Genomic DNA, 24215 nt, shown 5'->3' with positions numbered 1-24215 from the left:
CAGATCTAACCTGTGTGAGCAAGGCCAACGGAGGCTGGTGGTTGATGAAAAAAATTCTAGTTTTTCTACAATGCATTATAGGTTGCCAGAAGATATTTATTAACATAAAAACTCACGCAGAGCTGCTCCATTTTATGAAATTAACAGTCAATTTCAAAATGTACTGTGCACACAGGAGAAAAGAGGTATCATTTGGCATCAACAGCACGAACGTGTGGAGGTAATTTTTCTTACTGCTTTCCTGTGTTCTCCGGCAGTCAGCAGGATGACATCTTCCTCTTGGAGCTCCATTAGTCTGATTAGTTCCAAGCTTTGCTTTTCCAATATGAACTCAGCAACTGGAGAATTCCAGTGTCTACTGGCTTTCAGGAATACAGGTAAGACCTCCTGCAATACAAAAAAGACTCATTCACATTTTTTAAAAAGTGGGGTTGATTTCTTTTTCTCATAGTACAAAGACTCCTTGTTCCCAAGAGAAGAGAACCTATGTGAGATTACCTCTATTTCCTCCCTGAGCCCATTCAAAATGATACGAAAGGAATTTAAAAAAGTAATCTCACCATAATGGGGGAAAAAAAAAAGGAATGAAGGGTGGGGAATGATATCAGCAGATAAGAGATTTCTATAAATTTCTGGCAGATTGCAAGTGAATGGAACAGGAATGATTAAAGAAGCAAGACACAGGAAGCTCTGGCCTAGAGGACATGGAACAGCCCCAGCACCACATGGAACTGACTTTACCCTGCGGAATCCTAGAGAGGCTCAGGGTTCTTACAGAGCCATGGGCCCCCAGGGTCATGGCCAATGGTCCTGATGCTCACCCTAAACTAACTAACCATTTACAAAAGCCCCTTTAAACAGCTTTTTAAATACTTCATTCTTAAATATGTACAATTAACAATCACCACACATTGAAGAAACCTTGTAGCATTAAAAAAAGAAAAAGAGAAAAAGGAAATGGAAATAAACAGAAAAGAATGACCCTAGAGAAAAAGAGATAGGTTACGGACCAAAAGAAGACCTGAATCCTGAAAGGCACTCAAAAAGATATTCTATCAATAAAAGCAAAATAAAACCTAATGAAAAAAAGCAAGACAGAGCTACTGAGGAATAAAAACATGATTTCTAAAGGAAAAAAAATCAACAGAGAAGGCGAAGAAATCTCCTAGAAAGAATAAAAAATACAAAGAAAGTGATGGGAAATGACATGGGAAAAAAAGAGACATGCAAGTTAGATAAAGGAGTCCAACATAAAACTAGTAGAAATTGAAAAAAGAGAGATGAGAGAAATGATGAGGTCAAAATAATTAGATAATAATAGAATTTTCCACAGATGAATGATATGAGCTTTCATATTGAAAGGGCCCTTCAAGTGTGCAACACAATGAATGAGAAAAGACCCAAAACTACACAAAATGTGAAATTTAAGAACATTAAGAATCAGGAGGCTGAAAGATTGTAAAGTGAAAAAAATCAAGTCTACTATAATGAATAAATACACACAAACATCAGACTTCTCAATAGTACCACCAGATGTGAGAAGAAAATAAAGCAATGCCTTTGATGAGCTATGGCTGTGCTGATACTGTAGCCACCAGCCACATGTAGCTATTTAAATTTAAATTAATTAAAGTGAAATAAAATTAAAAATTCAGTTCCTCAGTTATACTAGCCACATTTCAAGCATTCAATAGCTATGCTGGCTAGTGGCTAACATATTGGATGATGCAGATATAAGACATTTCCATCATTACAGAAAGTTCTGTTGGACAGCACTGTTCTAAAGGGATATGACTGCTAATTCAGAATTTATACTAAGCCAAATTATTAATGAAGCATGAGGTTTTTTTTTTTTTTTTTATAAAGATTTTAGGGGCCAGCCCCGTGGCCGAGTGGTTGGGTTTGCGCACTCCGATTTGGTGGCCCAGGGTTCAGATCCTGGGCGTGGCCATGGCACTGCTCATTAGGCCATGTTGAGGTGGTGTCCCACATGCCACAACTAGAAGGACCCACAACTAAAATGTACAACTATGCACTGGGGGGATTTGGGGAGAAAAAAGCAAGGGCAAAAAGAAAAAAAGAGATGGGCAACAGTTGTTAGCTCAGGTGCCAATCTTTAGAAAAGAAAAAAAAAAGATTTTATTTTTCCTTTTTCTCCCCAAAGCCCCCCAGTACACGGTTGTGTATTTTAGTTGTGAGTCCTTCTAGTTGTGGCACGTGGGATGCCGCCTCAGCATGGCCTGATGAGCAGTGCCATGGCCGCGCCCAGGATCCACACTGGCAAAACCCTCGGCTGCCAAAGAAGAGCATGTGAACTTAAACACTCAGTGATGGGGCTGGCGCCAAGCATGACGTTTTGGACATAAAGACATTTCTAGACATATAAGAACTCAGAAAGTTTCTCTCTCACATGCTTTCTTAGGCAGTGACTTGAGGATATACTCCAGCACAGACAAGAAAGAGGAGGATCTGGGGTCCAGAAAAAGAGTGGGTTTAACTCAGAAGAGAAATGTAGAAAAGGTCCAGAAAGACAGCTGTGCAGAAGGTAGAGTAATAACTAGTTAAAGGCCTGTGTATGTGCACCTCATCTCTCACTGCAGGAAGTTAACAGATAAAGTTTAAAATGGAAAGTAAAAAAAAAAAAAAAAAAAGGAGCATGTAGACATATTTCTAAAACAGAGACACCCTGGTGTGGGATTGGAGTGGAGTGAGTTACAGCAAACACTTACTGCATTGACTTATTGACACTTCTTTAGTATTTGTTATTTTAACCATGTGTATGCAGCATATTGCTAAAAATTAATAAACATATTAAAAACAATTTAAACCAAATTAAGTGAAAATTTATTTTTAGGGGCCGGCCCCATGGCCAAGTGGTTAAGCTCGTGTGCTCCGCTTCGGCGACCCAGGGTTTTGCTGGTTCGGATCCTGGGCGTGGACATGACACCACCTATCAGGCCACGCTAAAGTGGCATCCCACATGCCACAACTAGAAGGACCTACAACTAAGATATACAACTATGTACTGGGGGAACTTGGGGAGAAAAAGTAGGGAAAAAAAAAGAGGATTGGCAACAGTTGTTAGCTCAGGTGCCAATCTTAAAAAAAAAAACCTTATTATTAGGGGCCGGCTCTGTGGCTGAGTGGTTAAGTTCACGTGCTCTGCTGCAGTGCCCCAGGGTTCGGATCCTGGGCATGGACATGGCACCGCTCGTCAGGCCACAGTGAGGTGGTGTCCCACATCCCACAACTAGAAGGACCTGTAACTAAGATATACAACTATGTACAGGGGGGGTTTGGGGAGATAAAGCAGGAAAAAAACCCCACCTTATTATTAAATTAAAAAAGAAGTAGTACCTATTTCTTACACAAAAATTCAGGAAATTAGGGAAGTAAAAAAGAAAAGAGAAGAAGAAAAGAAGAAAACGTAATAGTCCCATCAACTAAAAGCTGAAAAGTTAACCTTCAGGCTTATTTCTTGGTCCTGTGATTCCTAGAAGCAGATTTCAAACACTAGTAAAATTAAAATAAAGAAACAAAATTGGGAGATATAGGTTGCCAATTTTGAATTTTATCAAGGGCATAAAACAAACTCAAAATATCATCTACTATTACCATCATTTCATAAAGGAAAGAACATTTCTACAGCAAAAACCAAGAAGTAAAGATAGTCCTTTAAATTCATTTAACTTCATGAAAAGCTTTTTACATTGCCCTGATTTTTCTCATTTCGCCTTGACCAATTTTGGAAATCACTATCCTAATCCCCTCCTCTCCCCTCCTCTTCCCTCCCCTGTCTTTCTTTCTTTCTCAAAGGGAAAAATCCCTTTGAACCTGAGGTATGAGGTTTGGGATGTGGTGGTGGTAGAGGTGGGGAGTTCATTTTCAATACACAAATACAGTGTTTTTACACGGTTATGATCAGTGTCTATATATAATTCTGTATTCTCCTTTTCTTACAGATCATTACAACACGAACATTTTTCCCATATTACAAACTCCTAGTAGACAAAGTTTTAAGAAGAAACTTTAATATTAATTTTTTTATTCTACCTCAGTTTATTAAATCATTCCCATATGGTTTCATTTTTTTCCTGTTATAAATGATAATGTGATGAGCACAAAGTCTCCTTATATTTAAGATCCTTTCTTTAAAGTATATCACAGAAAATTACTGACTCAAAGAGCAGGACCATTTTTAAAGTTAGTCATTCCAAAATGGCCAAGGCAACTGACACTTCCAGTGACAATGTAAGAATTCCCTACTCCTGTTCCTCCTTGTTTTAGTTCCACCATTCACCAAGCCAAGAACACAAAATGTGTCTGTCAAAGGTGTACTCAGAATTTAAAAAAGGGTATGGGAAGAACAAAGAATACAGGATTTCTTTCATACTTGTCTTGCCTTCATTTAAACCTTGAGCACATGGGGCTGTATTTATTTTCCTAACTAAATTAAAGTATCTTTGTTTATTTAAAGACACTATAATTGCACTTTCACATTCTTTTTTTTTTAAACATTTTATTTTTCCTTTTTCTCCCCAAAGCCCAAGTACATAGTTATATACTTTTAGTTGTGGGTCCTTCTAGTTGTGGCATGTGGGATGCCACCTCAGCATGGCCTGATGAGCAGTGCCATGCCTGCACCCAGGATCCGAACCGGCAAAACCCTGGGCTGCCGAAGCAGAGCGCGCGAACTTAACCACTTGGCCACAGGGCCAGCCCCATACTTTCACATTCTGATTAATGGTGAATTCAACCATCTAAGCTGAAGTCTTAGAGTTATACCCAGGGGAAAGCTAACTTTAAAAATAAAAAGAAGAGAGTGACATCAGCATCATGGCATAGTGAGTTGTTCCTTTTGTCTCTCCTCTCTAAGTTACAACTAAATGGACATTCATTAACCAGCAGAGGATTCCCTGCACAACACTACAGGACGTCTGAGAGATCCATGCAGCTGTGCATCTAGAAGAGGTGGACTGGATCACTGGAAGGCAGTGGAACTAGGTGAGTGCACCCCTCTCCATCCCTGGCGGCAGTGAGCCAGGGTGCAGATCCTCACACAGTAGCCAGCCTGGTGAGACTGTAAGTGGAGGTGTGGGCAGCCTGGCCCACACAAATGCTTTCAGTGTGGTAGCCTGGTCCACGGAAGTGCCCACTGAGGTGTGGTGGCCATGCCCATGGGAATGCTCTCCACCGAGTAGTGGCTTAGACTTCGCGAAGGTGACTGCCTGCCAAGCATGGCACAGGTGAGAAGGCAGCCCACCTGCTAAGAGGTCACCCCTCCTGTGGAGCACAGCAGCTCGTGGGACCCACCAAGTGGTGGCTCAGTCCCCGCATAGGTGCCCCTCCCGCCCAGCGCAGCAGCTCAGCCAGTCCCTTGCTGAGCACAGCAGGTTCCTCCTGTGTGAGGGTGACCTACCCACTGAGCAAAAGAGGCCTCCCTACAGTGCGTGACCTGACTGTCCAGTACAGAAGCCCTGTCCACATGACTGCAATCTGCAGAGCAGCTGCAGCCAGTTGGGGAAAACGCAGAGCAGCCCTACCCACACAACTTCCAAAAGATGGGGTGGGGTCAGAAAACAAAGCCCCTACTGGCCCCCAGTGGTGGAAGGAGGAATCTGTGACCTGATAGTACCACAAATAAGCCAGCAAAGGATCAATTCATCAAATACCATAAAGCACTACAGGAACACTTCAGACCAGAAGGAAAATGACAAGTCTCCAGAAACCAATCCTGAAATCACAGAAATTTACAATCTAAATGACAGAGAATTTAACATAGTCATACAGAAACTCAACAAGTTACAAGAAAACTCAGAAAGACAGTTCAATGAGCTCAAGAATAAAATTAATGAGCAGAAGGAATACTTCACCAAATAGACTTAAGCTCTAAAAAAGCCCCAAACAGAAATCCTGGAGATGAAGAACACAATTAATGAGATAAAAAAATAATCTAGAAACCATAAAAGACAGAGTTAACATTATGGAGGATAGAATTAGTGATTTAGAGGATAGAAATATAGATATGCCTCAGGTGGAGGAGGAGAGAGAACTGAGAATTTTAAAAAGTGATGAAATTCTTTGAGAAATATCTGACTCAATTAGGAAAAGCAATTTAAAGATTATAGGTATTCTAGAGGGATAAAAGAGGGAGAAAGGAGCAGAGAGCTTGTTCAAAGAAATAGTAGCTGAGAACTTCTTAAACCTGGGGAAAGGAGTGGACTTACAAGTACATGAAGCCAATAGAACTCCTAATTACATCAATACAAAATGATCTTCTCCAAGGCATATATTAAAACTGGGAAGTCAATGACACAGAAAAAATATTAAGGACAGCAAGGCAGATAAGACAATACTCCAAGCAAATGGCAAGCAAAAGAAAGCAGGTGTTGCCATACTTACAGGAGACAAAGCAGACTTCAAGATAAAAAAAAGACAATGAGAGACAAAGAAGGGAAGTATATAATGATAAAAGGGACATTCCACCAAAAGAACATAAGACTTATGAATATATATGCACCTAACACAGGAGCACCAAAGAGGCCCCAAAGTATATAAAGCAACTATTAATACCTAAAGGGAGAAACTGACAGCAATACAATAATAGTAGGGGACCTCAACACCCTACCTACATCAATGGATAGATCATCCAGACAGAAAGTCAACAAGGAAACAGTGGCCTTAAATAAAATCCTAGACCAGATGGATTTAATATGTAGAGAACATTCCATCCAAAAACAGCAGAATACACATTCTCAAAGAAAGACTATATGTTGGGAAACAAAGCAAGCCTCAGTAAATTTAAGAAGATTGAAATCATATCAAGCATCTTTTCTGACCATAATGCTATGAAACTAGAATTCAACTGTGAAAGTCACAAATATGTGGAGACTAAACAACATGCTACTTAACAACCATTGGATCAATGAAGAAATCAAAGGAGAAAACAAAAAAATACCTAGAGACAAATGAAAATGAAAACACAACATACCAGCTCTTATGCAATGCAGCAAAAGCGGTAGTAAGAGGGAAATTTATAGCAATACCTCAACAAACAAGAAAAATTACAAATAAGTAATCTTAAACTACACCTAACAGAACTAGAAAAAGAACAAACAAAGCCCAAAGTCAGCAGGAGGAGAGAAATAATAAAAATTAGAGCAGAAATAAATGAAATAGAGACTAAAAAAACCAATAGAAAGGATCAGTGAACTAAGAGCTGGTTCTTTGAGAAGATAAACAAAACTGACAAACCTTTAGCCAGACTTACTAAGAAAAAAAGAGAGAAGGCTCAAATAAATTAAATTAAAAATGAAAGAGGAGAAATTACAATGGATATTACAGAAATACAAAGGATTACAAGAGAATACTTTGAAAAACTGTATGCCAACAAATTGGATGACCTAGAAGAAATGGATAAATTCTTTGACTCATACAACTTCCCAAAACTGAATCAAGAAGAAATAGAGAATTTAAATAGACAAATCACAAGTAAAGATATTGAAACAGTAATCAAATACCTCCAAAAAAATAAAAATCCAGGCCCCAATGGCTTCTCTGGAGAATTCTACCAAATATCCAAGAAGATCTAATATCTATACTTCCCAAACTATTCCAAAAAATGGAAGAAGACAGAACACTTCCTAACTCATTCTATGAGGCCAGCATTACCCTGATATGGAAACCAGACAAGAGTACACAAAGAAGGAAAAGTTCAGGTTAATATCACTGATGAACACGCATGCAAAAATCCTCAACAAAATATTAGCAAACCATATACAGCAAGACATTAAAAGGATCATACACCATGATCAAGTGGGATTTATTCCAAGGACGCAGAGATGGTTCAGCATCCACAAATCAATCAATGTGATATGCTATATTAACAAAACGAGGAATAAAAATCAAATGATCAACTAAATAGATGCAGAGAAAGCATTTGACAAAATCCAACATCCACTTAGGATAAAAAATCTCAATAAAATGGGTATAGAAGGAAAGCACCTCAACATAATAAAGGCCATATATGACAAACCCACAGCTAACATCATACTCAGCATTGAAAAACTGAAAGCCATCCCTCTGAGAACAGGAACAAGACACGGGTGCCCACACTCATCACTCCTTTTCAGCACAGTACTGGAGGTTTTGGCCAGAGCAATTAGGCAAGAGAAAGAAATAAAGGGTAGCCACATTGGAAAGGAAAAATTGAAACTCTTGCTGTTTGTGGATGACAGGATCCTATACATAGAAAGCCCTAAGGAATCCACCAGAAAACTATTAGAAATAATCAACAACTACAGCAAAGTTGCAGCGTACAAAATCAGCTTACAAAAATCAGTTGTATTTCTATACACTATTAACAAACTAGCAGAAAGAGAATTCAAAAATATAATCCCATTTACAATCGCAAATTCATAGGGAACAAGAAAAGACTCCGAATAGCTAAAGCAATCCTGAGAAAAAAGAACAAAGATGCAGGCATCACAATCTCTGACTTTAAAACATACTACAAAGCTATAATAATCAAAACATCATGGTACTGGCACAAAAACAGACACGTAGATTCAATGGAACAGAACTGAAAGCCCTTGGGCTGGCCCTGTGACTGAGTGGTTAAGTTTGTGCGACCTGCTTTGGCAGCCCGGGGTTTTGCCAGTTCAGATCCTGGGTGAGGGCATGGCACCACTTGTCAGGCCACTTTGAGGAAGTGTCCCATATGCTACAACTAGAAGGACCCACAACTAAAATATACAACTACATATTGGGGGGATTTGGGGAGAAAAAGCAGAAAAAAAAAAGAAGATTGGCAACAGTTGTTAGCTCAGGTGCCAAACTGTAAAAAAAGAAGAAAAAAAAAAAGAACGGAAAGCCCAGAAACAAAACTGTACATCTACGCACAGCTAATCTTTGACAAAGGAGCCAAGAACATACAATAGAGAAAGGAAAATCTCTTCAATAAATGTTGGTGGGAAAACTGGACAGCCACACAGCCACATGCAAAAGAATGAAAGTAGACCATTACCTTACACCATACACAAAAATTAACTCAAAATGCATTAAAGACTTGAATATAAGACCTGAAACCATAAAACTCTTAGAAGAAAAAATAGGCAGTACACTCTTTGACATTGGTCTTCACAGCATCTTTTCAAATACGATGTCTACTCAGGCAAGGGAAACAAAAGAAAAAATAAACTAATGGGACTACATCAGACTAAAGAGCTTCAGCAAGGCAAAGGAAACTAGGAACAAAACAAGACAACCCATCAATTAGGAGAAACTATTTGCAAATCATATATCCGAGAAGGGGTTAATCTCCAAAATATATAAAGAACTCAACAACTCAACAACAAACAAACAACTCAATGAAAAGACGGGCAGAGGGAACTGGCCCAGTGGTGCACTGGTTAAGTTCGCATGTTCCACTTGGGCAGCCTGGGGTTCGCTGGTTTGGATCCTGGGTATGGACCTATGCACCACTTGTCAAGCTGTGCTGTGGCAGGCATCCCACATATAAAGTAGCAGAAGATAAGCATGGATGTTAGCTCAGGACCAGTCTTTCTCATCAAAAAGAGGAGGATTGGCGGCAGATGTGAGCTCAGGGCTAATCTTCCTCAAAAAAAAAAAAGAAAAGGGCAGAGGAAACGAACATACATTTTTCCAAAGAAGATATACCGATGGGTAACAAGCACATGAAAAGATGTTGAACACCACTAATTTTTAGGAAAATACAAATCAGAACTACAACAGATATCACCTTAAACCTATCAGAATGGCTGTAATTAACAAGACAAAAATAACAAGTGTTGGAGAGGATGTGGAGAAAAGGGAACCCTCATACACCGCTGGTGGGAATGTAAACTGGTGCAGCCACTATGGAAAACATATGGAGATTTCTCAAAAAATTAAAAATAGAAACATCAGATGATCCAGCTATCCTACTACTGGGTATTTATCCAAAGAACATGAAATTAACAATATAAAGAGATTTATGCATCCCTATGTTTATTGCAGCATTATTCACAATAGCCAAGATGTGGAAGCAATGCAAGTGTCCGTCGACTGATGAATGGATAAAGAAGATATGGTATATATATATGATGGAATACTACTCAGCCATAAAAAAGGACAAAATCATGCCATTTGTGACAACATGGATGGATCTTGAGGGTATTATGTTAAGTCAAATAAACCAGACAAAGACAAACACCATATGATTTCACTCATATGTGGATAATAAACAAACACATGGATAAAGAGAACAGATTAGTGGTTATCAGAGGGTAAGAGGGTAGGGGGGGTGAGTGAAAGGGGTAAAGGGGCACATACGTATGGTGACGGATAAAAACTAGACTATTGGTGGTGAGCAAGAGGCAATCTATACAGAAACTGATATACAATAATGTACACCTGAAATTATACAATGTTATACACCAATATAACCTCAATAAAAATTTTAAAAATAATAAAAAAGAAAAACAAAAAGAAAGCGATCTGAAATAAGAAGACTCTCAAAACTAATGATACGGTAGGAGATCAAGCAATTAGTCAAAAATATTGAATCCCTAAAAGAAAGAAAAAAAAACTGCTCTAATTAACTTCTTACCTGATTAAAATGGTCAGCTGCAACTTTTCTAATGGACTCAATGTCTTTCCTTTTCAAGTATTTCTGATGAAAAAAAATCAAAGTAAACTCATTAATATGATGCTAAGCTTCATAAACATGTTTAAGATATCAAATGGGTACAAATCTATTTTGCATCTTTCCATCATCATAGTAGGATTCAATAAAAATTTAATTTCTGTTGTGAAATGAAAAGACTTTAAAGCTTGTTACTGGGCTTATTTTTTTCCATTGGAAAAAATGCAGCTCTCATTGGAAATAGCTGTGAATGTATTCCACAGAGGATCCTGCACATGTAATATGAAAGATAAGTGTTCAAAATAAATCTTTACAACTGAATTGTGAAAGAAAAAATAACTTTGAGATCAATAAGAGCATTCAGAATTTGATATTTCAGGTTTCTTAAAATTCTTTATATCTTACTTTTTCTAAGTTATCTCTATGTCTAAGTGAGAGACTACGGTTATTACTATTATCTCCACATCTTTCTAAGTGAGACACTATGGTTATTACCATTAACTAATATTCATGGGGCACTTAACTAGGTATGAGAAATATAAATGGTAAAAACATGCTTCACAGTCCTGCAGTTCTTATAATCTACTTGGGAAGAACGGACATACTCAAATTGGGGGAAATAATAATTATAGGCAATATATGTTATACTAAGCTTACCTTAACACCTTCACTATGTCTGGACTGGAATATGGATACCAGATTACTTTCCACTGAACATATGAAGTAAATAAAAAGCAATGAGACTGAATTCTTAGCCCCATTAATATACTAATATGGTTATGTATCCAAATGAATACAGTCTTTCAAAATAGTAATCTTATTCAAAACACTTTTGGAACTCCTCTTATTAAATTACCTTCAAAGTAAGTGTACTAACTACAGAAAACAGATGTGTCTTGTTACTTTAGAGTCAACGCTTGCCCAGCCCAAGCATTCTCTCTCTCTCCTACCCCCATTTCCCTTTCACAGCTCCACCTCCTTTCTCTTCCCCTGTTGTTAATGCAACGGAGACGAGAGCCCTTAGAAGACCAAGAAACAATATGCAAGGGCTATGCTGGAGCTGATATGGGCGGAGAGCCTTTGGACAAAGTAAGGCTGGAGACAGAATACTGAATATTACTGTATGCTCCTCACTGGTGGAAATCATCCCAAGTGAAGTAGAGGAGTACCGTATAGCATTGTTTAAAAGGAAAAAAACCTCTAGATCTCGAGTGTAAACTCATATTCACAAGGTTTTATTGTACTCTATGTTATAGTTTTAGGGACACCATTAGACTTTATATAAAAAATAAGTACTCTTAATTAAAGAGAATTATTCTTTCTGAAGTGTAATATACATTCTAGAGAAAACCCAGAATTGTATTCCACTTACTGCTCCTTCAGGGATACGTATGGCTTTGACGGTTCCTTTGGGTTTACTGAGCACATCCTGAAGAAATCTAACCTCTGTGTTTCTGAACACATCACTGATATCTACAATCTGGAAAATGAGTTAAAAAAAAGGGTAACTAAATGTAAAGAAATTTTTATCTCAAAACATTTTATAAACAAAATTTTAAAGAAGAAAGTAGATCTTAAGTTAACATTTATAGAGTGTATTCATAGAGAGTTTACCATGGGTTAGGCACTATGACAAGTGTTAATGTCTAATGTATACTTCATTTGTATTAATTCATTCCATTCGTACAAGAGTATAAGGCAGGTCCTCTTATTATCCTCAGTTAATAGTTGAGGAAACCAAGGCACAGAGAAGGAAGTAACTCGCCCAGATGACAGAGCCAATAAGCGGCAGAGCCAGAATTTAACCTAAGTAGTCTGACTTAAGACACACTATTCCACATTACAAAAGGGGAAACAAGGAGTACCCAAGTTGGCAGCTGTAAGTAGGCAGTTATGACTTTTTGTGTATTGCATTTTTTCCATTCTAAGAACTGGGCATTGGCTCTTCACAGCCCTGGCAGAATTCAACTTCTAAGAGATTTGCACTGGTGACTGAGATATAGAAATGTCACAAGCATTACAGACACAAAGGGCTACTGCTCTTAAGAGCAAAGAACGCGAGGCTTGCTAATGGAAACTGCTCTTCACAAATTCTACCCTTATCCTTAGTTAAACTGTGAAGATCTTCATAATGTGAACAAATGTTTCCAAATGTTTGAGCTCTTTACAGACCAGGGAAAAAGAACCAAAACCTCTTAACTGTTTACCTTTCAAGTGTCATTTTAGCTTAAGAAAAATTGAAGAGGAAAAAAATAGGGTTTTTTTCTTTTTCCTTCAGTTACCATTCATGTCCATACAATTAATAACTTGTCAGTAATAAAAACTTTATAACAAGAACCTTGCCCTTGGAAACTGGTCTTGGAACACAGTAGATAGAAAGTATGCTAACAAGCTGTTATTCTCTCCTGCTGTAGCTTGGTAACAACGGTGGCAACAAGCTGAAGTAACAACAAAAAATACAGTGTGTAACTGGTTGTAAATTTCAAAGCGGTTCGAAAGACTGCAAGACTATTTGAGGGCAGAGTCCTGAAAAAGTCAAGAGAAGTACCTTCATCCCAAAGCGAGTGTCGGGTTTATCAGTTCCATAGGTGGCCAACGCCTCAGCAAAAGTCATAGAAGGAAAAGGAACCACCACAGGATCTTTGTCCCTGGGCCAGGAATACTGGAGCAAACCCTCAATCAGACTCTGGATCCCAGTCTGGTCTACAAAAGACATCTCTATGTCAATCTGAAACCAAAATAATATACAGAACTAACTTGAACAGCTGCAATATTAATATGTACATATTTATATATTTCTCTGGTTTCAAGTTACCATAGGATTCCGCACATAAATACTTAATACATGAGGGGGGATAAATATTATTGTATATCTGTTTTATGTCAGGCACTGTGCTAATGCTTTACACACATCAACTTGTTTAGTTCCAACAACTGTCTCACGGCTCACAGCTCAGAGAGGCTAAGTAACCTGGCTGTCTACGTGCAGTTAGGAAGCAGTGAAGCTACATTTGATCCCAGGTGTGTCTAGCTCCAAAGGTGATGATTTCTGCACTGTACCACACTGATGAACATGCTAGCATACAGAAACTAAATCGCTTTGACGAGTCCACTGATTAGATAAATAGGTTAAATATCAACATACAGAATGGTTGTTTTTAATGTACAATAGATTTAAGAACTTTAATCATGACCATTAAAACACTGTAGGAATCTCTGGCATTCCTTTGCTGATGACCATACTCCTTACAAAAAGGACACATGAAATGGGTAAAAAATTAAATAATTAGCACCTCGGCTGCAGGCTAGTTTAATTAAATATCTGATGGATAGGGGCTGTCCCGGTGGCGCAGTGGTTAAGTTTGCACGTTCCCCTTTGGTGGCCCAGGGTTCGCCGGTTAGGATCCCGGTTGCGGACATGGCACTGCTTGGCAAGCCATGCTGTGGTAGGCGTCCCACATATAAAGTGGAGGAAGATGGGCATGGATGTTAGCTCAGGGCCAGTCTTCCCCAGCAAAAAGAGGAGGATTGGCAGCAGTTAGCTCAGGGCTAATCTTCCTCAAAATAAATAAATAAATAAAAATAAAAAAAAAATAAATACATATCTGATGGATAAAATGTAATGAGAAGTAGAGTATGTATAATTACCATGCAGGTCTTAAAATACAGTTTCAGGCTTGCTACTGCCAAGTAAGAGACAATAAATATGACTTAGTACCTGAGTAAACTCAGGCTGTCTGTCTGGTCTCGACCCTTCATCTCGATAACATCGGGCAACCTGAAAATATCTACAGTTGAAAAATAGCTTTAATTCAGTCATGATTCTAGGAAGACGCACATACTTTTCCCCAAGAGTTCAATTAACATAAGTTCATGGCTTATGAAATAAATTAATAATGATATTTAAAGGACATAAGAAATTTTAAACTTGTTTATGATGCTCTAATCTCATCAGATACACAGCTGACCCATAAGAAGTTAACTATTCTATATATTGGTTTAAAAATATACAATGGCACCTTTGGATATTCATATACTACACTGGCATGCAAGGCAGTCCATGCTTCTTTATACATACTCTTTGCATCAGCCAAATTGAAATACTTATTGCCCCATGAATCCACCTGAGCTTTCCTGTGCTATGCCATTCCAACTCTCATCTTGATCTGCTGAAATGCAGCTCTGTCCTAGACGGCCTAGCTCACAAAGTTTTCAGTATTTCCCCAAACAATATAATTTCAACCTCTTAAGACCTAGATTACAACTGTCAATGCACTTATATTTTGGTTTATGTCACAACTGGTCTTATTTATTTCCCTATTCTGCCTTACCAGATTCATTAACTCCTTGAGAGCAAAACCTGTTCTTTTTTGTTTTTAATCTCCTGCTGCATCTACTAGCATAGAGCTTTGCACACAGTGGCTACCCAATAAATATTTACTAAATGATGACTACACATTTTTAGAGTATTTTACAAGTACTTTCTAAACTGTCTTACCTTTTCTAGCCTTCTTTTAAGAGATCAGACAACTTTGTGTTTCCTTTTTTTCTCTTTTCCTTTACTGACAACTACTAGCAGAAAGAGAACTCACCTGTCTAAACCACCAACCATCAGAAGCTGCTTAAACTGCTGAGGACTCTGAGGGAGAGAATAAAACTTCCCAGGTTCCCTGGATGGTACTACAAACTCTTTTGCACCCTTTTAGTGAGAAAGAGGGAGAGCAGATATTATTAAAAAAACAAACCCAAGGACTGATAGAAGTTGATACTTCTATCAATGAAAATAACTAAAGAGCAGAGTTCCCATGATGACAGACATCATCTCTTGCTCATCATTTAGTTCCTCAAAAGGCATGCACATAGTAGGCTTTAAATAATGTTTGCACACAGCAGGTATTAAATGTACACTTGTTGAAATGAATTCCCAATTCTGTTATTAGCTAAAAGAATTTAGTGTGTCAACTCCTATTCAAGTAATTCCTAACTGCTTTCCTAAATCAAACTAGTTTGATAAGCCATAGACGGCATAAATAGATTAAACATCAATGTTTAGAAATGTCAGTTCTTAATGAACAAGGGATATGTTTTTAAGGAACCAATTCATTATTGATTTGTATCTATAAACCTCAAGGGAAAGAAAACTCATGTAGAATAAAAGGATTCTGACTCAAAATACTAACCCATATAATTTTCTCAACTCTTAAGAAAACCTTGTTACTGTGATCATCCTAAGGCAGTAAAATAAATAAAAGAAATACAACCAAGTGAATATAAAAGCAAAGTGGTTCAGTTTCATAGCTAATAGGACATTATTAGCAGGCTAATTTAAGGACTATACATACCCCTGGAGTCTTCTTAAATAATGTTGGTGTTTCTATATCCACAAACCCTAAAAAGAGAGAAACATCAGGATAGGAATTTGTCAAATATGATGTCTATGGACAGTCCAACAAATCTGAGGCTATCCTTTAACTAGGAATTTTGACTGAAATAAGTTACCACACCTATTGGTACTGGTTTCTACAAATCCAAGAAGGAAGCTTAGGATTTTCATAAAATCCTATTCTGTTCTGAAAGTTGATACTTTTGTCATGAAATAATTGTATTTGACAGATTCTTGTCTACTGACCTGTTCTGGTTTGCTAAATGTTCTGCTAGGGTAGCAAAAATAACACAAATACTCTGATAGGAAAAACCCAGGACTGGTTGAAGAGTCTAATTTAACTCACATGACATTTCTGAGGTGCCAACAAATGATGCACAAATATGATAAATTAAGAAAACCTACACATAACAGCCAAAGAGCTGTCCTACCTTCAGCAGTGATAGAAAATATATTTAAACAATGAAACAGGCACTATCACCTTTAAAAGGCTATATTTGTGATCCAGTAGGGAATTAAATTATGCTCTAGGACAAAATATCTGGAAATTAAGCTTTCTTCAAAAACTGCTTTACACACTGAGTGAATTCCAGGCCTCTGGCAACATCTGATCCACTGATGCTTAGGAGAGGATACAAAAAAACTGCTAAATAAAACAGAAGAGATGCTAAAAAGCTCCAAAGAACAGTGAGGTATTTCCCTTACCATGTAGATTACAGAGATATTCCCGCATTTTCATGACCATCTGGGACCTCAGCCGCAGGTTATACTGCATTTGGAAGCTACGCAAGTCTAAGTAGCGATACTGCAAACGAAGAGCCTCTGTTTTCTAAACAAATGTAAAGATTTTTTATGTTTAAATATTTTTAAAATATTGAAAAGATATTAACTTTAGATACAGAAGTTGAATTTTCAAACACTTTCTATCTTTAGCTTCCACCATTTGTGTATACAACACTATCCTTAATTCCTACAACTTCTAAGTTTGTTACTAGTACAGATTTTACATTTTTTATTACTCATTATTAATATCACCCTTCATTATTGAAATTTCTCTACCTTACTAAACATTTATCCATTCCTTTAAACCTATAGTTGTCTCAAAAAAAAATTAAACATTTCAAACATCTTTTAAAAATACACACCAGAGTAAAAACAGCTACGACTTTGTCACCTGAAAGGGACGACAAGTGTAAGAAATGCAAGGGAACAGGAGAGAGAATCGCCAGGTTGCACTGGCAGGAACATGGTGAGGTTTGCTTATTGTCAAGGCCGTAAATCTCTGCATCCTTCTTTGTGCTGAGAGCCTTTTAAAAAAGTCCTTTCCCCGGAATAACTTATTTCTTTGAGACTAGAAATAGAAATAAAAGAACTATCTGTTACTTCTCTTTCTGAAAGCTTATCTGGGGGAAAAACTGTATATTTTATTTTTTTTTTATAACAAGGTCAGGTCTGTAATTATACTTCTTTTTTGAATGAAAAGATTAAGTATTGGGAACTTAAAGGTAAGACTAAGTGGCTATGCAATTAATTTAAAAGTCCCTTTATATGCAGGTCTACAACTGTAGATACTTGTAACAAAGCTAAAAATTATGTGGGTGTACTTACCCAGTGCTGTCTAGCTCATCAGTCCCTCAAACTTAGGCAAAGAAAAATTACAGTAATCATATTTATATGCTTAGGAAGTCTAGCAAACATTTTATCACTGTTAGAGGCTTAAACTCAATAGATGCAGGATCTCCTTTGCCATTTGGTCATTTCCAAGCTAGACATAACTTCCTTTCAAAATGTCAAACAATAGCAACAAAAAAACTTGAACAAAATAACACAAGTCTTAAAGATAGAACCATGTTTCACGCTGTCTGAAAAAGCAGCCTAGGTGTTTAGGAACTGCAGCAGCTAATGAACTGTTGCTATTTAAGAATAGATCACAAAGACATTGTAGAACTAACAGAACCATTCAGGACACATCTACAGTCACACCTTGCTTAACAACAAGGATATGTTCTGAGAAATGCATCAGTAGGCGATTTTGTTGTTGTGCAAATAGTATAAAGTGTATTTACACAAACCTAGATGGTATAGCCATTATACACCTAGACTATCTGGTACTAATCTTATGGGCCCACCATCATATACGGGGTCCGCTGTCGACTGAAACATCGTTACATGGTGCATGACTGTATAATAAAGTGCTGAATTTTGTAGAAGTTAAATTTCTTGTTTAAAAGACTCTGAAAACACTTTCATGGTCATCAACATTTTCTAGATATTCTATTTTATTAATAACAGAGGATGGCACCTTCACAAAGTCCTTAATTTCAAAAGGCAGCTTCTTGCAGGAATTCAGAAGTTCGGCTGTTTTAACTTTGATTTCAATCTCACCTGTTGGCATTTTCTTAAAGAGAGAGAGAGACACTTATTTTAAAAATCACTCATCAGGACACGAACACGATGAACACTTGTAAAACACATGCATTTATTTACATATGTAAAATGTATGGGTGCTTATAGTGTGTAGTCTAAAGCATAAATGTCTGCATGATTTTGACATTCTTTTGCAATCTGTGGCTGAGGTGCTTTTAAACAAATGTCTTAATGTGCATATTTATATAAGTATATATGTTTGTAGTGAAGATTTTGAAATCTGTAGGTTCATTCATAGAATGCCAGATGTCTAATAGGTGCTCAGTCTCTGATGCCTGAATGTGTAGATAGACAATGCAAATGTACACAGGTAAAATTTACACAGACAGTTTCTAAACTACTAACTGGATTCTCTTGTCCTGGAGGTCGGGAAATGACTGTCCCAGACACCCGCACCACAGATTCCACAGGGGCTTCACATAAAATCTTCTTCACAGAAGCAGCCGACTACAAAAATAAGATGGGAAAACAGTTCCAAAAACCAAATGAACTTAAAGGAATCTGTAGTAAGTGTAGTCTGTGGTTTAGAAAAATGTTAATATCCATAGCTTAATTGCCATAAACACTGGGGCTGCCCTTAATGACTTTATTAAAGAATTTGGTAAACTGCATCCCCATTTTGACTCCATATAACACAGAAAGCAAAACTATTAGCTAAGAGTTTTAACATTTTTTTTTAAAGGAAAATAAGGAGAAGAACGGCTTAATGCAAACAAGCCCCACATACTTTAAAGGCATCTTCTCCAGGGTTAGTCTTAGGGACAGTTAAATCCAATAGCTATAACGGAGTCCAAAGTGAAAGGAGTGCTCCTGGATTAGCTATGCTCATCTCTGGATCCTGTCCCTGAAAGATAATTCATTGCTCTTTACTTATTTCAAACGGTAAGAGCTGAGCAAATAATATTTTTCTTCAGCATACAAGCATTTGTAAACATTACCACAATAGAAACCAATGCTGTCCAACAAGCATGACGAGAGTTCTTTATTTTATCTAATTTTAATGGTAATTATTTTTTGAGCAGGTAGTACCTTCACATGGCTCAAAATTCAAAGGGTACAAATAGATATATGGTAAAAAGTCTCCCTCCTATCCGTGTCCTCCAGCTCCTTAGTTCCCCTCATCAGAGGTACCCAGTGTGACCAGATACTTATGTATCCTTCCAGGGCCATTTCATAACATACATACGCATATGCATGCCCTTGTTCTTACAGATAATAGCACTCTACATGCTCTGCTGTATCTGTCTTTTCTTCTAACAATATACCTTGGATTTTTTTCCATATTAGGACATACAGAGCTTCTTCAATCTTTTTTCTATGGCTGTAAGGATGTACACTACTTTTTATACCAGTCTTTTATTGGGGAACATCTAGGTTGTTCCCAGTTATTTTCTATTAAAAATAATCTTCGGGGCTGGCCCAGTGGCGCAATAGTTAAGTTCACATGTTCTGCTTTGGCAGCCTGAGGTGTGCCAGTTTGGATCCCGGGTGCAGACCTACCCACCACTTAGCAAGCCATGCTGTGGCAAGTGTCCCACATAAAAAGTGCAGGAGGATGGGCACAGATGTTAGCTCAGGGCCAATCTTCCTCAGCAAAAAGAAGAGGATTGGTGGCAGATGTTAGCTCAGGGCTAATCTTCCTCCAAAAAAAAAAAAATCCTGCAATGAATAACCTTTACGTCATTTTGCATCTGTGTAAGTCCAGGTGTGATTGACTAGACGGGGAATGAATGGTTCAAAGGACATATGCATTTATAATTTTGAAATTGCCAAACTGTCCTGCACAGAGTTAGTGCCAATCTGTATTCCCTCCAAGACTCTATGAGTACTTGTTTTCCCAAACACAGCATGCTGTCAATCCAGTGTATTAAAAATAACAATTCTGGGTAGTTTTAATTCACATTTCTCTATCTATGAGTGAGGTTGGGCATATTTTCAAATGTCTATAAGCCATTTATATTTTCTTTTCCATAAATTTTATGTTCATATCCTCGGTTCATATTTCTATGTGGTCATTGGTCTTTTTTTTTATTTGTAGTAGCCTTTTAGATATTAGAGAAATTAGCCCTTTGTTTGTGATACGAGTTACACATCCTTTTCCTCAGTTTGTCATCTGCCTTAGTGTTGGTTATGGTAGTTTTTAGTTTTCACTAACAAACTTCTGAATTTAAAACTTCAAACATACTTAGCCAACATACTGAGTTTATTCTAACCACAGCCATCAAAGAGGCTTCAGATAACACTAGGAGCCCTTCTATTACCTCATCCTGGGGAATGACAAGTTGAATAAGCCCGTGGAAATCTCTGAGGACCAGGAAGGTGTTTTGCCTGATTAATGAAGAAAATGAACATGTTAGGATAAAATCTCTGAGCCCAAAATGTAAGCAGGCAAAACAAATTAAACAAACAAAAACCCGTGCAATCTCTCATGTTCCTTTTTATAATAAATAATTATGTGCTTTCATTGGCTACATTCATGCAATTGCTATCTGTGTAGCTTATTAATGAAAAAGCAGACTTTTTTCATTTTCAATTTCCATTTTTTTTTTAAGATTTTATTTTTTCCTTTTTCTCCCCAAAGCCCCCCAGTACATAGTTGTATATTCTTCATTGTGGGTCCTTCTAGTTGTGGCATGTGGGACGCTGCCTCAGCATGGTTTGATGAGCAGTGCCATGCCCGCGCCCAGGATTCGAACCAACGAAACACTGGGCCGCCTGCAGCGGAGCGCATGAACTTAACCACTCGGCCACGGGCCAGCCCCTCAATTTCAATTTTTATTGGCTATATATATAGCTCACTAATGTTACCCTGATGGCTTATTAATGAAAAGGCAGATTTTTTCTTAATTTTTAATTTTCATTGGCTTAAATCTTTATAAGAAAATTTTATTAAATTTGCAAACTTTCCACATATTAAAACCTGGAGATAATGTTTAAGGCATTAGAAATATCTGATTGATCATTTTTGAAACATAACAATATAAGGTCTTTGGGCTGGCCCTGTGGCCAAGTGGTTAAGCTCGTGTCTTCCGCTTCGGCGGCCCAGGGTTTTACTGGTTTGGATCCTGGGTGCAGACATGGCACCACTCATTCGGCCATGCTGAGGCAGCATCCCACATGCCACAACTAGAAGGACCCACAGCTAAAATATACAACTATGTGTGGGGGGGATTTGGGGAGAAAAAGCAGAAGGAAAAAAAAAGAAGAAGATTGGCAACAGTTGTTAGCTCAGGTGCCAATCTTTAAAAAAAATAAATGTTCTAAACAATATAAGATCTTTTCCTTAAAAAAAAAGATACAATCTAAAATTTTCTAGAAGAGGTCCAACTACTAATTTAATACCTCTATAAGCCATCAAAAGTTCCCCCAAATCTCAACATTTTAGCATTCAATCTACATTTCTCATACTGTCCTTAGTACCAGGAAGAGGTACAGAAAGCCTCCTCAGATTTGGAGTTCAGGGGCTAAAGTCACCACATTTACGGGTCAAATATCCACCCATTTGGGGCACATTCTTTATGAAGGTCTTTATATTCTTTAGGAAGGCTACACAATCTATGTTTTTTGGATCTCTTCATTGTGAATTAATGTACCATTCAGACATGTTCTGGAATACAGAGATGAACAAGAACAAAGAAATGGACTCAGATAATCTTAAGGAATCATTATTCATGTTTTTAGGCTTGATCTCTATCTAAACATAGAATAAAATAAGCTTTTTCATGCTATTGAAGCTTAAAAGCTGGCCCATTCCCAATTACTGGTTCTAGGAAGTCTTCAACCTTAGTAACCCAAGGGACATTTCAGTCCATTGGTGGATTGCACTTCATTGTATTCAACAGATGTTACTGGTACATACCGAGAGTAACACTATTTGGGTCTTTCAAAACAAAAACTAACCTAAAATTAAAACGTTGCAAAGCTTTTATTCTTCTGACTGGTTGAAAATTAATAAAGGTTTGGAATTGCCTTAGGAAAACCACCACCATGCATTCTTAAACCACCTGCCTCAATTCACCTTCGGTATTGAATCCATCCACACAAGGTGACTTCTTGGCCTAAGTGAGAAGAACGCAACTCTCCACACGTGTTGGTCCGGGCAACAAAGCTACTGAATTCTTTAAAAAAGAAAGGAGAAAAAGGTAAGATTAAAAATATATCATTTGCAAACTGCTTTAAAAATAAAGACTCAGGGGCTGGCCCCGTGGCCGAGTGGTTAAGTTCGCGCGCTCCGCTGCAGGCGGCCCAGTGTTTCGTTGGTTCGAATCCTGGACGCGGACATGGCACTGCTCATCAGACCACGCTGAGGCAGCGTCCCATATGCCACAACTAGAAGAACCCACAACGAAGAATACACAACTATGTACCGGGGGGGCTTTGGGGAGAAAAAGGAAAAAATAAAATCTTTAAAAAAAAAAATAAATAAAAAAAATAAAGACTCAATTACATCATTTTAGGTCTTTCATGTCAATGGATGAAATTTATAAAGCAAGCCGAAGTAAGTAATTTGATTCAATCACTATTAAATTTACCTGCAAATGTGTCAAAGCCATGTGTGTAACTGTCTTAATGTAAATTTTTGCCTTGTGTTAGGAAATCTAAATTTTTTTGATCACCTCGTATTTGCCTTGACCTAAAATTACCCTATTCTTAATAGTGCACATTGCTTACCAAAATGAAACAGGATGTTAGGAATCACAGAAGTCTGATGGTGTAGTAACTAGCTTTAGTACAAATATAGAGTGAAATAGTCACTTGTACACTAAAAAATACAATTCAAAGTATTCTCAAGTGTGAAAGAATTTTTTAGGCTGCCTATTAGTAGCATCAACTAAAAGTAGAATAGCCTATCCATGTGGCTACTTTTCTGGTCGTTCTAAACACCAAGGAAAAACCTACATTATATGGAATGAAGAGAGTGAATGATCTGCTTCTACACATAAGGCTATCCAGTTAAGACTAGGGGAAAATGGAATAAAGGGCCTCTAGGTGCAGAAAACAGGAGGAAGTCTGTGCTGGGGACAGCGCTCTTCATTGCTTTCACCTGGAATTCTCCTCCGTGAACTCAGCACCAGACTTCTGGAGAGAGAACCCCAGATCAGCTGGGTGGTCCTTCCGGTGGGGCTGGATAAACCCCGGTAGAGCCGATTTAGCCAACAGAAGAACATGTTAGAGCCGCAGGGTGGCGAGAGGCGCTCACGAATCCCACTCTGCCGGTTTTGGATGGTGGTCAAAAGTCAGTTTTGGAAAAACACACAAATCCTTTAAAAATGCTAGGAGTTCTCACTCTCTTTTCCAATATTTAAGCCCTTCTCTGCTGAACATTCAAGTACACGTGTCTGGAAACTAGATAAATCCGAAAGGTCTTTGGGGCCCTTGGGGGAGCGGGTTGGGGAAAGTCCTTCCAGCCCCTCTCAGTGCCCCGTTTTCCACTTCTATTAACAAAGCTGCGGCCAGATGTTTCGGGAGAACGATTCCACACAGCAGCGCAAGGCGGGAGCCCGTGACCGTGCAGAGGCGGAAGGGGCCGGTCACCTGGCTACGCCCTTCCACGCTTTCCCGAAGGCAGAACCGGAAAACAGGGAAGAACCCGGCCTCGCGTTTCAAATCTCCCAAATTTGGCGGCCGAACTCGAGTCTTCAGCAGGAGAAAGGCGAGCAAATCGAAAACATTCTCAGCACCCGAACCGATAGACGCCCCGCCGCTGGGAGCCAAGCTCTGCCCAGCCCGCCCCACAGAGCGCCCAAGATACGGCGAAGG

At 38.2% G+C, this 24215-nt stretch overlaps 1 protein-coding gene across 2 annotated transcripts in view; it reads right to left on the bottom strand.

Moving 5' to 3' along the window:
* The window catches only part of DARS2 (aspartyl-tRNA synthetase 2, mitochondrial), a 29994-nt gene extending 5797 nt beyond the window's left edge, over window positions 1-24197 (bottom strand). Inside the window, exons 1-13 of one of the 2 annotated variants that reach the window (XM_046683822.1) lie at window positions 23500-24196; window positions 22474-22573; window positions 20717-20783; window positions 18801-18902; window positions 18331-18426; window positions 16734-16857; window positions 15988-16034; window positions 15238-15344; window positions 14364-14433; window positions 13194-13373; window positions 12018-12125; window positions 10610-10672; window positions 235-387 (exon numbers count right to left, since the gene is read on the bottom strand). In XM_046683822.1, the coding sequence (XP_046539778.1) occupies window positions 235-387; window positions 10610-10672; window positions 12018-12125; window positions 13194-13373; window positions 14364-14433; window positions 15238-15344; window positions 15988-16034; window positions 16734-16857; window positions 18331-18426; window positions 18801-18902; window positions 20717-20783; window positions 22474-22573; window positions 23500-23623 (1341 nt within the window). In that variant the 5' untranslated portion in view covers window positions 23624-24196. Of the gene's footprint in view, window positions 1-234; window positions 388-10609; window positions 10673-12017; window positions 12126-13193; window positions 13374-14363; window positions 14434-15237; window positions 15345-15987; window positions 16035-16733; window positions 16858-18330; window positions 18427-18800; window positions 18903-20716; window positions 20784-22473; window positions 22574-23499 lie in introns of both variants that reach the window. The other variant, XM_046683823.1, reaches the window with a different exon arrangement.
* Between the last annotated feature and the right edge of the window lie 18 nt (window positions 24198-24215).

This window comes from Equus quagga, chromosome 13 (genome assembly GCF_021613505.1).
Source record: "Equus quagga isolate Etosha38 chromosome 13, UCLA_HA_Equagga_1.0, whole genome shotgun sequence".
Taxonomy (NCBI): domain Eukaryota; kingdom Metazoa; phylum Chordata; class Mammalia; order Perissodactyla; family Equidae; genus Equus; species Equus quagga.
The sequence above is the reverse complement of the archived record's forward strand: the minus strand, read 5'-3'. Positions and strand labels throughout refer to the sequence as shown.